Source organism: Camellia sinensis, chromosome 6 (genome assembly GCF_055761805.1).
Source record: "Camellia sinensis isolate YWXY chromosome 6, ASM5576180v1, whole genome shotgun sequence".
NCBI lineage: Eukaryota > Viridiplantae > Streptophyta > Magnoliopsida > Ericales > Theaceae > Camellia > Camellia sinensis.
In genome coordinates, this window is record NC_138966.1 from 167,515,338 (window position 1) to 167,527,464 (window position 12,127).

General features: G+C 33.6%; 1 protein-coding gene across 1 annotated transcript; it reads left to right on the forward strand.

Moving 5' to 3' along the window:
* Positions 1 to 534: 534 nt before the first annotated feature.
* On the forward strand, positions 535 to 9,181 carry LOC114270240 (dehydratase family). The gene is made up of 14 exons (XM_028211687.2): positions 535 to 1,315; positions 4,128 to 4,199; positions 4,812 to 4,859; positions 5,224 to 5,378; positions 5,473 to 5,667; positions 5,749 to 5,860; positions 6,028 to 6,097; positions 6,204 to 6,262; positions 6,397 to 6,520; positions 6,662 to 6,732; positions 7,942 to 8,043; positions 8,391 to 8,471; positions 8,607 to 8,765; positions 8,862 to 9,181. The coding sequence occupies exons 1-14, from the start codon at positions 767 to 769 to the stop codon at positions 8,910 to 8,912; spliced, it is 1,848 nt and encodes a 615-aa protein (XP_028067488.2). The 5' UTR covers positions 535 to 766; the 3' UTR covers positions 8,913 to 9,181.
* Positions 9,182 to 12,127: the final 2,946 nt, after the last annotated feature.

A 12,127-nucleotide genomic window follows, 5' to 3' on the forward strand; every position in this document is an offset into this window, starting at 1 on the left:
CCACGGGTCCAATAATACTATCCAATCTGATTTCAGACTGAACACAAACTAAACCCAAACAGTTAGTTACTTCACGCGATCCACGTGCATTTTATTTATTTATTATTTCTTATAATAAATTATTATAGAAAAAGTATTAATTATTTTCAATTATCACTTATTCCTATTCTTTCATTAATCATTATTTATTATATTTTTTTATGTTACTAAATTACTTAATATAAAATCATAATACCTTATATCTTTTATTAATTATAATATAAAAAAAAATTAAGAATTTTAAAAAATATGTAAATCTTATAATAATGTAATGTTGGTGTCTTAATTTTATTTTTTTTTCATTATCAAATTATTAGAATTTTATTTAAAACTCCTAAATTAGGGGATGAAATTATAATATCATGAAGAAAAATATTTCGAACCCCTACTGGGGTCGACTCCCAGTGAGGTGACGCGTCGTAATTGGATAAAAAAAAAATTATTTTATTTATTTATTTATTTATTTTTTTAAGTTTCCGCCAACGACGGCTCGTCACCTCACTTGGGTGCGACCCCTGGGTGGGGTCTGCAGCAGAGTTGTATCATGAAACACATGCTATGATAGTCCCGAATTACTCAATAATCACCCCATCGTCGCTAGTCAAGGGAGAGACTACTACACAAATACGACTACCTTTACCCGCTTTCCAAAAGGCACAAACATACTTATCCCTCCCCTAAACCCCCACTTTCCCACTTCCGCCGCCGCAAACCACCACACGCCACCATGCAAGCCACCTTAATCTCCCCACCGTCACACACCCTTCCCCACCCTACCACCGCCACCAGCACCACCAAAACCCTTTCCTTCTCCAAACGCCCCACCACAATCCGAGCCTCCTCCTCAACCGAAACAGTCCCACCACCACCGCAAACGGTCAACATCGCCGACCCATCTCGGAAACTCAACAAATACAGCTCTCAAATCACCGAACCCAAGTCCCAGGGTGGCTCTCAGGCCATCCTCTACGGCGTTGGACTCTCGGATGAGGACATGGGTAAGCCCCAAATCGGCATTTCCTCTGTTTGGTACGAGGGAAACACTTGTAATATGCATTTGTTGAGTTTGGCTGAGGCTGTGAAGGAAGGGGTCAGAGAGGCTGGTATGGTTGGGTTCAGATTCAATACCATTGGGGTTAGTGATGCTATATCTATGGGGACTAGAGGGATGTGTTATAGCTTGCAGTCTAGGGATTTGATTGCTGATAGTATTGAGACTGTCATGGCCGCTCAGTGGTATGATGGGAATATCTCCATTCCTGGTTGTGACAAGAATGTAAGCTCTATCAATGTTTCTTTCTTCACTTTTTTCTTCTGTTTTTTGAGGTTTTCAGTAATGGGTATGTGTGGTTTGTGGCAGAATTAAAACTTTTTTTTTTTGTTAAATTTTTTTTTATTTTTTATTTTTCTCTTGTGGGTATGCCTTGTATTTAAGTTTTTGAGTGTTCTTGTGATCTTGTTTTGCCTTTTTAGCTTTTATTTGTGTTTCTGACCAAAAAAAATTGAGTTATTTCCCCTATGATCTTTCTTTGCTGGGTGTTTGTGTAGCTTTTAGTGTTGTATTTTTGCTCTCCTGGGGATTCCTGATTATGCTCAATAACATTGAATTTAATTGCTTGACTAGGATTCTACCATGTTGATTTAGTATACAATGTTGCACGTGATAAATGTTAAGTATTGTATTGATTTCAAAAGAAAAAAGTGCTGGCCGAAACTTGCTCTAGCTTATTGATGTTGAAATAGCTATATCCTTGGAATTGATAATTTACTAGAAAGCTTAAGGATTATGTGTGTACAGGTAAGCCTTAATTTTGATTTTAAGCAGGCTTTTTAATTGGTGCATTCAATAAGGAAGGCTATTTGTCAGCATATCTGGTTTATTAAAATATGCGCCTGAATGTTTTCTAGCTACAATATGATTATTAAGTAAAAATGAGAAGGGAAAAAAGTGATTAGCAACTTTCTACATCAAAATGTCCGAGGCTTTGGCACTTAATTTCCTTGGTGAAAGCTTACCACTCTGTTTAGCCTTTTCTGGGAATTTGTATGTTGCCTTTAGTAGTCTTTGACTCTCTGCAATGTTAGAACATTTATTTTTACATTGTTTTTAGTGTTCAAGGCATCCTTTTGTTCTTTCCCCTTATTTCTTAGGTTGCAGAACTATGTTTAAGCTTGTAGCAGTAGAGGAGTAGCCAAGGTTTAAAAAGCGGCCGCAACCGTTACGTAACGGTTTTGGCGGCTACCGCCACCCATTATGGCCACTTTTGCAGCGTGATTGAGATTCACAGGTGTGTAGGCTGTAGTGGCTACCATAGCGGTCGTAACGGTGCCGTAATAGCCGTAACGGCCTATTACGCACCGTTACGTAACGGTTCCCAATTGTTTCTTTCGAAAAAACACACAAAAAAAAGCTGAAAGTGGGGGAAGAAGGATAGAGAGGAGGGAAGATAAAGAGAGAAAATGGAGGAGCAAGAGATAGAGAGAGAGAAGAGGGAAGATGAAGAACATGTTATTGATTTTTTGAAACTATAAGACCTATGCTATTCTATTCAGCTGCTATCACTAAACCATTTTGTTTGTGTGTGTCTATTTATATATTGTTTGAAAATAATAATAATAATAAGTGTGGTCATTATCTATTTGGCTTGGTTAAAATATGTATATATATATATAATAGTTAGTGATTGATTTTTAATAAAATATAAAGTCATTAATTATTAAAATAAAATGTAAAAAACTCAGTTTATTGTGATTTAAAAATATGAAATATATTGGATCATACTTAAAAATTTACAAAAATTGATCAATATTTATTTTTAACCCAATAAATATGATCATGGAAAAAAAAAATGCGTATCGGTAAATTTTTTTCAAATTGTGCGAAAAATAAAAAAATTCACAGTTCCGGTTACCGCAATCGTTACACTACGGCCTTTACACCCCGCAACAGCAACCGCGTCACCGCCACCGTTACGGTGACCGCAACCGCTTTTCAGAACCTTGGGAGTAGCCCTGCCTGTAGCATTCCATTTTTTTTTTCTTTCTCATTCATTGTTTCTTACTCACTGGATCATGCACAAGTCATAGTCAATTTGCGTTAAGAAAGAAAAATAAAAATGGTAAATATGTTAACTATGAAATTAATGTATTAAGAATGCTTCTTAATAGGATATTGAGAATGCTTCTTAATGGGACTATTTCGTAGTTTTTCTGCCATTGGCTTGTGATATCTATTGATAAGTGCGTTTTTGCTTTCTATACACTTTTATCTTTAGAAATATTGCCACTAGCAATATTACCCAAACTCTCTCTCTCTCTCTCTCTCTCTCTCTCTCTTTTTTTCAGTAAATAATAATTTTTATAAAACCTAAGAATATTTACAAACTACTAGGGACATATCCCCATGCAATACAAGAAAAGCTAAGGCTGTGTTTGGAAGGGTTTTGGAATTACAGTTCTACCCCTACATTCTAGTATGATGTTTGGTTTGAGTTTTGGAAAATTAATTCCACTCCTCCTTTTGAAAACTCGTTCTAGGCAGGCTTTTAAATTTTGAAATTTGGCCTACCGGTCGTCCCCCCGGACGTCCAGCCGATCCGGTTGACTTGAGCAGTGCATTTTATTTATTTATTTATTTTTGCAATTGGCACTTTTTTTTTTTTTAATATTTTTAATAAAACAATATTTTTGGAATTTTTAAATTTTTTTTATGAACTTTTAATAGATTTTTGAGTTGTATGTTTGGTTATGAGTTGTAGGTTTTTGTATTAAATATCATATGTCACATCAAAAATTCCCCACTCAATTGAAAACTTTTTTCAAAACCCATTCACTAAACAAATTTTCTACACTCAAATCATAATTCCAAAACTCACAAACTCAAAATGCAACTCTAATCTCAAATGATATTTAGAAAACTCTACCAAACGCTAACTAAATAACTTCTATAAAATCTCTCCCTCCCTCTCTCTTCATCTTGTTTGCCCACTCAATTATTTGACTTATCAATTTTGGAAAGTTGTTACATGGTTCACTGGTTGTTAAATTGCCCAATTAATTTGTATCTAATGCTTTACTAACTTTTGCAGATGCCAGGTACAATTATGGCCATGGGACGTCTTAATCGGCCAAGTATCATGATTTATGGTGGAACTATCAAGGTTAGACACAAACACTTTTGCAAGTGATTGCACTTATCCCATTTTTGTTACTTTTATTTTAGCATATAAACTTGATAAACTTGTGACTGGACAAGAGTTCTTATTGGGTGCAATTATTTTCAATTCTGCATACTTAAACTTAATAAGAACTCTTAAGGTTATTTATCAAATAAATAAATGAATAAATAAATAAGAACTCTTAAGGTCAATAGCAATCTTTCTTTAAATGAGGACTCGTTAGGGGGAAAATGGAATAATTTTGTTTGAAAGATTTTTCTCCATAAGGTGATGACATTGATCATGCATTATTGCGTAGATGCCTTGTGTTAAGAGTAATTGATAAGATATTTCGCTGTTTACTTTAAAAAAAAAGGTTATTTCCCGGTTCAATGTAAATATAACCATGAATGTACTATGTTCTTTAAGCACACTCGTTAAGTTTTCTGATACTTCATAATGTAGTTAGTTTTTAATTGTTTTTTATGTCTTAAATTATATAAAATTATTCAAATAAGATGTCACCTTAACAATTTAGATATTTTTCATTTCTCCTTCTGCAAATTCTACATGATCAATAATTGGTGATGATATGTTCAATTGCCTCATGTGCAGCCCGGTCATTTTCAAGGCCATGTGTACGACATAATATCTGCCTTTCAGGTACGTGTGCTTAGTTGCAGTGTCTGATATTGTAATTTGGGTGGATTTGTGTAGGTGGTGAACTGGGGCTATTAGTTTGCATTTCTCGTATCTTCTTCAGCCCCTTACTGGTTGTTGAGGCAATTGATTGAGAAATTGCTTCCCGATATACTGGACAAGCTTTTAGGAGGGTTCGTAGAGTGTCGTGTCCAACTTGACATGCTCTTCCATAGAAGAGTTTGTGGTACTTAGCTTATGAATAAGGCTGTGTATCATTTTAGACTTTTTTTTGCTAAAAACATGTGTTTCACTATGGCAGATTCACTGATTTCCCAGATGCTACAAATAGAACTTATTTATTTCTCTCTTTTGATCATTTTTGTAGGTTTATGGGGAATATGTGAGTGGTTCTGTAAATGATGAACAGATGAAGAATGTAGTTCGTAATTCATGCCCTGGAGCAGGGGCTTGTGGTGGGATGTACACGGCGAATACCATGGCTTCTGCTATTGAGGCAATGGGAATGTCTCTCCCTTATAGGTAGAGCAATGTTATTGCATTATTCACTTAGATTGCAGTTATTGCACATCTTTCTTGGCTAATTGTTTTCTTTACTCTCTTTGGTTCCAAAAAGCTCTTCAACACCTGCTGAAGATCCATTGAAGTTGGATGAGTGTCGTCTAGCTGGAAAATATATTCTAGATTTGATAAAAATGGACTTAAAACCGCGAGACATTATTACTCCTAAATCACTACGTAATGCAATGGTCATTGTCATGGCCTTGGGTGGGTCGACGAATGCGGTGTTACATTTAATTGCTATTGCAAGGTGAGGAATCCTTGGTAATGAACTTCTCATATACATCAATAAGTATATCGCATGGAATTGCTAATGAAAGATTCTTGGCAGGTCTGTTGGCTTAGAGTTATCTGTTGATGACTTTCAAAAGGTTAGTGACCAGGTTCCGTTTCTCGCAGACCTTAAGCCTAGTGGCAAATATGTCATGGAGGATGTCCACAAGGTGGGGAAAAAACTATATGTTTTTTTTTTTTTTGGGGCTTTTTTTTTTACTGTACTTGTTTTATTCCTTGGGGTGTCGCATGTTGTTTTATTGCCTATTTATAGCCTTAAACATGAAGTGCTTATTATCATATTCTCTTGGCGGCTGATAAACCCGTGTCGATGTAGATTGGAGGAACACCTGCAATCATTCGCTATCTCTTGGAGCTTGGGTTTTTAGACGGGGATTGTATGACCGGTATAAATATTCTGTATTTCTTGGTGGCATATTCTTTTATTGCAGATTGCGGTTTATTTATCCTATTTTGATCTTTACATAGAGAACATTTGTTTTTCTTTCATAGTCACGGGGAAGACACTGTCTGAGAATGCTAAACTATTCCCTTCTCTGTCTGAAGGCCAGGTAAGACGGTTTCATTTTTATTTTTTGAAAATTTCATATTTACATTAGTGTAATATTTCTGTTCATTTTTATTTGTTATGGTTTACATGTCAGTTGAGAATAAAAAATATGTTATCCTTTTGTATCTCTTCCAGCAAGTAATAAGACCATTGACAAACCCCATCAAGGAAACGGGCCATATCCAAATATTATATGGAAATCTTGCACCAGAAGGTTCTGTCGCGAAGATTACCGGGAAAGAAGGGCTGTATTTTTCTGGTGCTGTGCTCTGTTCTGCTGTTCTTTTCTTTTTTTCAGTTTGTTTCTCATGATTTATACTGGCTGTTGCTCAACTCGGGGAATTATCATTTCAATATTACCTGTTGTATTGAAGAGATGATTGCAAAAATTATTTGCCAGGTCCTGCTTTTGTCTTTGAAGGAGAGGAAGCTATGCTTGCAGCTATCTCTGAAGATCCTATGAGTTTTAAGGTCTGGTAACCATTTTTGTTTTCTTTTGCAATTGTGTCCTATTTCTCTAGCAATCCAGTGCATTAATTGTTGAAAATCATTTCCTCCTGTGCCATTCAGTGTGGTTTTTGTTTTTGTTTTTCTTTCTTTCTTTCCTTTTCTTTTTTTTTCTCCTTTTTCATTTGTCCTGAGTTTCATTTTATTGTTTCTTAAGCACGATGCTCTAAAGCAATCCTGTATATACAAAGAACCAACAACTAATTCGTATTGGGCAGTCAGTTACTATCAGGAGCTTGGCACCAGGCATATCCAAAATGCTTTTCATTTGCCTTGTATGACGTACTCTATAGTCAGTCTTCATTCTTCTAAGTCCTACGCATACACAATTAAGCTAGGCCCTACATTGGTCTGCAATTATCTCTGAATGTTTAATCGCTTTACCTTTGGGGAAGAAATAAAGCAGTACTAGCTCAACACATACCATAAAAAGTTATTTATTAGTAGTTACATCTCCTAGCAATCTGTCTTTCTAAAATACGCTTAGGTACACAATCACCTACCAAACTTCTAACAGACGGTGTGATCTTCAAAGTTCATCATTCGCAGTGCTAATGCTGGTTTTTGTGCATGTACTTCATGTGTGATGATGTTAGTTTGAATTTTCAGTTAAGGATTTCCAGTGAGTTATATGATTAAACATAGCTCTCTATGGAACATTTTTTAAAACAACATTAGGAGCCACTTTCCAGGCTACATCTCTAAAAGCTTTTCTGTTTTTGCTCATGTGCAAATGATATATTATCCAGAATGGCCAAACAAGTCTCGGAGCTCTTCGCCAGCTGCTCATTTTTTTTTTCTTCTCTTGCCATCAATGTTGTTTTTAAAGGCTTGAGTTGTCTACTTACTCTAGCATACTCAAGTTTGTGAGCACGAATTTGGCTTGCAAGTTATACGAGTATGACAGAGACATCAGTACCCAAATTTAGTCATTAATATTCAAATATGACAATGTTTCTTGAGCTTGGTATTCAGCTCATTTATTGTTATCTAATTTTTTTTCTTCTTTTCTTTTATGATTCAAATAACTCTGTTTGTCCACTTGATTGTGCTATCCTGTTCATTCATAAAGTATTTTATTGGAGCTTTATTTTAAAACAAACCATTGTTTCATTTCAGTCCCAAATATGATGTCTCAATATTTGACTTCTTGCTTACAATTATCACTTCCAGGGAAAGGTAGTTGTTATTAGAGGAGAAGGGCCTAAGGGGGGGCCTGGCATGCCTGAAATGCTGACACCAACAAGTGCGATAATGGGAGCAGGTCTTGGGAAGGTTTGATACTCTGCAATTACAATCCTTCTACTTTATGATTATTAATTTATGCATCTGTAGTTGCAATGATATGAAAGGTTGATCCATCCATGCCTTTTGGTGGTGGGTAAGGATGGGGAATCAAGGCAGTTGATTACCTGCTAGAGAAATCCTTTAGGCTGTGTTTGAATGGCAGTAATCTTGAGGGGGAATGAGAATATTATTCCGGATTCTCAAGATTCAAATGTTTGGAATCCTTTAGGCTATGTTTGAAAGCCATGTTGTTTCATTGGCATAAGTTAAAAAATACTTGTTTTGTTTTATTTTGAAGTAACAAGTATTTCACATATCACTCGTGAATTTTACAGGATTGTGCATTGTTGACTGATGGGAGGTTTTCAGGAGGTTCACATGGTTATGTTGTTGGCCACATCTGCCCTGAAGCACAGGTATGTTAGCTTTTAAGTACCTAGTTTCGCATCTTTTTTAGATCGTGAGATTTTTATTGTTTGTGCTTCTGTATTTAGATTTTTCTCTCTTATTTTTTGAGTTCTTAAGAATAGTGAATTGTGAAATATTTTCAGGAAGGTGGACCAATCGGTCTCATTGAAAATGGAGATGTCATCACCATAGATATTCGGGAGAGAAGAATGGATGTTCAGTTAACAGATAAAGAGATGGAGGAGCGAAGAAAGAAATGGACGCCTCCTGCGTATAAGGCTGACAGGGGAATTCTGTTTAAGGTATGTATGTGAAGATTGCCTGGAAAATTTTGCATTATATATAGTTGATCTGTTTACTAAACAACTCTCTCTCTCTCTCTCTCTCCCCATGTCCAGTACATCAAGACCGTGCAACCGGCTTCAAAGGGGTGTGTGACTGATGAATAGTATAAAGGGGCCAGCCATGGTTAGGAACGTATAGAGTGACTCAGCCAGCCCGACATATAAAAAGCCACAGGTTGGGTGTCTGATGGCAGCTCTTTAGGATGATATTAATCTCAGTCTTTCCTTCTGAATGTTTTTTTTTTTTGGTGGTTAGGGAGTTTTTCTTCGTTTCATCCTATTTTTTTTGGGCAACTCAACTTTTATTTATTGCTTTGAAGTTATTTGAGTGACAAAAGTTAAATACGAATTGGCTGTGTTTGGATGTCCCAAAATTGTGGCAAATCATTTTGCTTTATCGTTTGATTTTGTTTTGTTTTGTTTTTTTAATTTTTTTTTGGGTTTTTCTTTGTGTATATATTGTTATATACTCTTTGATTTGGGGAGTGATTTTAGGGCGCGTTTGATTCCTGAATATAATTTTTGTGGGATATGGGTGTTAGTAATATCATAACATCATGAATGGAATTAGTAATACTTAGGATATTGAATGAGGTTATGTATGAGGTTATGTAGTATGGTAGGATTTTAGATGGGATTAGTAATATTTAAGATATTAAAAATTACGTTGTATATAATATGAGACGGAATTATGTTTATTTTTTTTGTTTTTGAAACAGGTATATAGCATGACAAAAAAGAAGGCTTTAGTTTTGTTTTGGATAAATTACACTTACTTTTTTTGAAATTTTTTAAAAAATATAATGAGGGTCGTTTGGCAATGATTTTTTTAGTTGGTTTTTTGACTTTTTTGATTTTTTTTAGTCTGAGACTTTTTTAGTCGTTTGGTATTCTTGTTTGGCTTTTTTGATTTTTTTGTTTTGGAATGACAAAATTGTTCTTCGTATAAAATGATGTGTTTTTGACTTTTTGTTTTTATATGGGGTAATTTGGTACTTTTGTAGCTTTTTTGGTTTTTTTGTGATTTTGTAATTTTTTTTTATCTTTTTGTGATTATATAGCCAAAGATGAAAACCAAACCAAGGCTTAATTTTGTACTTTTGATATTATTATATTTTTTTGACTTGCATCATAGTGGGATATATATATATATATATATACTGGCGTATGCCCGTGTCTGAAGACACGGTGTAAATAATGTTAGGATTATAATATAATTATTATCGTAACACTATTTAAATTTAAAATTAAAATATAATTATAAAAATATATTTAATAGACTATACTCTACAATTCCAAACAAATCAAATATAAAAAAAATTAAATATCAAATAATGCACACCTTTCAATAATTTTTTTGTTGGTAAATCATAACAGTAATAATTTTTCTCTGAATTTTATCTGTTATTTTTTTTTAGTCTGTTGCAATTTGTTTCAACAACAACAACTAAAAAAAAATTTAAAAAAAGGAGGAATTTGCTCGAATAGCCTTAAACACATATATGAGCTCAAATCTTTTTTTTTTCTTTTATAAAAAATAAAAAAAAAATTAAAAAAGGCCTCAGATCTATCTTACTCTCTTTCTCTCTTATCTGTTGAAAATATCTAAGTAGCAAATAAAGAAATGATAAAAGAGAGGACCTCTCCTGTGAAGCAATTCATCGAGCATTTAGTAGACAGAGGAGAATAAGGTATATTTGTTGATCCAACTTACCAATTACCAATATTGCTTAACTTAACAAATTAAAATCACAAATCTAACAGAGAAGCAACAATAAATTGTAAACAACGTAAAATTAATTTTTATTGATACAATAGTCAAAAATAAACAATTTCTCTAAAATTAATATTACTATATAACATTCTAATAATTTAATATAAGACTTATTCCATATTATATAAACAACGTAAAATTTATTATTTTAAGTAATGTATTAATTATTTGATTTTTTTTTTAAAGATAAGGACAAATGGATTTATTTTTTTCCCACAATTTACATTACTTATTTATTCGTATGTATAAAAAATTATTATTTCATATTTTTTCAATCATATATTATTTTCAATTTTCAATTTTATTTTCGAGTCATTAAACTTCTAATTGATGCATATTTAAAAAATACAGGTTAATATATCTTACATAATTACAAAAATTTAAAATTAAATAAATATAGAAGTAAAAAAATCAAAATGAAAAAATCTAATGGCCTTCCAATAAATTACAATTTTTTGATAGAGAATGAAAGATTAAGAAATCATTTGACAATAATAAACAATTCAAACAATCTCTCATTTATTACACCTAAAATTAAAATTAATCTTTACTTGAATGGAGAAATTATTATACTAATATAATTGATGATCTGACTAATATTTTTCTGATGCAATAGGAGAGGCATGATCCACCATAAAGCTACATGACTTTGATAAGTCAAGATCAATGTTTTCAACTCCCTTTGTGATTGCAGAACTGATCCACTGATCAATGTGAAGAGCAGAATCCTTGATCAAGGGAAATTGGACAGCAAAAGAGCCCACTTTTGTGCCTTTGCATCGTTGGTGCATAAAGTGATTGACCCGCTTTATAAACTTACACCTCTGCAGTTTCCTATCCAACTCAGATTGACAATTAAATATGCTGTTGGAGTAAACAATGCTCCCAAAGTATATTAGCAGAATCAAAATAGAGGTCAGCATGATCAATCCAAATGAACTGCCATCGTTCTGATAGGAGGCTAGTTCTCACAGCCTCTTTCAATGGCAGCATAGAAATGATTTTAGAAAGAATCTCATCTGGTAATTGAATAAGTTGATCCTCCTTTCTCTGCCAATTAAAAAAAAAAAAAAAAAAAACATCAGCAAAATGGAGTGCAGTAATATTACTTCTTATAAACAGATTTTTTTGCTTCTTATAAAATGGAGTAATTTTGTCCAAAAACATCTGTGAAAACATCATCAAAATGGAGTGCAGTAATTTTGAACATTTTGAATTTTTATAAAACATCTGGTCAATAATTTTTAAAAATGGAGTGCAGTAATTTTGAATTTTTATCAAAAACATCTGCTCATTATAGAGATATTACATTCAGTAATATTACTTCTTATGAATTGATACTCATTATAAAGATGCTTTGGGATCGAAATTGGAAATACATAGAAATGGATATGGGTATTGACCTCGTTTTGAACTCACGATCTCCAAATCGAACTCGAACTCATGAACGCATTTCCTGATCACGAAGTCAACCCAGCGAGCGAAATCGCTTCCAGATTGGAGCAATTTTGGGATTTGTTGGGTCTCAATCGGGTCTCAAGATCAC

What these genes read in the sequence shown, in the direction of transcription:
- LOC114270240 (XM_028211687.2), top strand. Translation starts at nt 767, where the DNA reads ATGCAAGCCACCTTAATCTCCCCACCGTCACACACCCTTCCCCACCCT. An exon ending in TGGGAGCAGGTCTTGGGAAG is followed by an intron (nt 8,044 to 8,390) that starts GTTTGATACTCT and finishes TGAATTTTACAG; the next exon opens with GATTGTGCATTGTTGACTGA. An exon ending in ACATCTGCCCTGAAGCACAG is followed by an intron (nt 8,472 to 8,606) that starts GTATGTTAGCTT and finishes AAATATTTTCAG; the next exon opens with GAAGGTGGACCAATCGGTCT.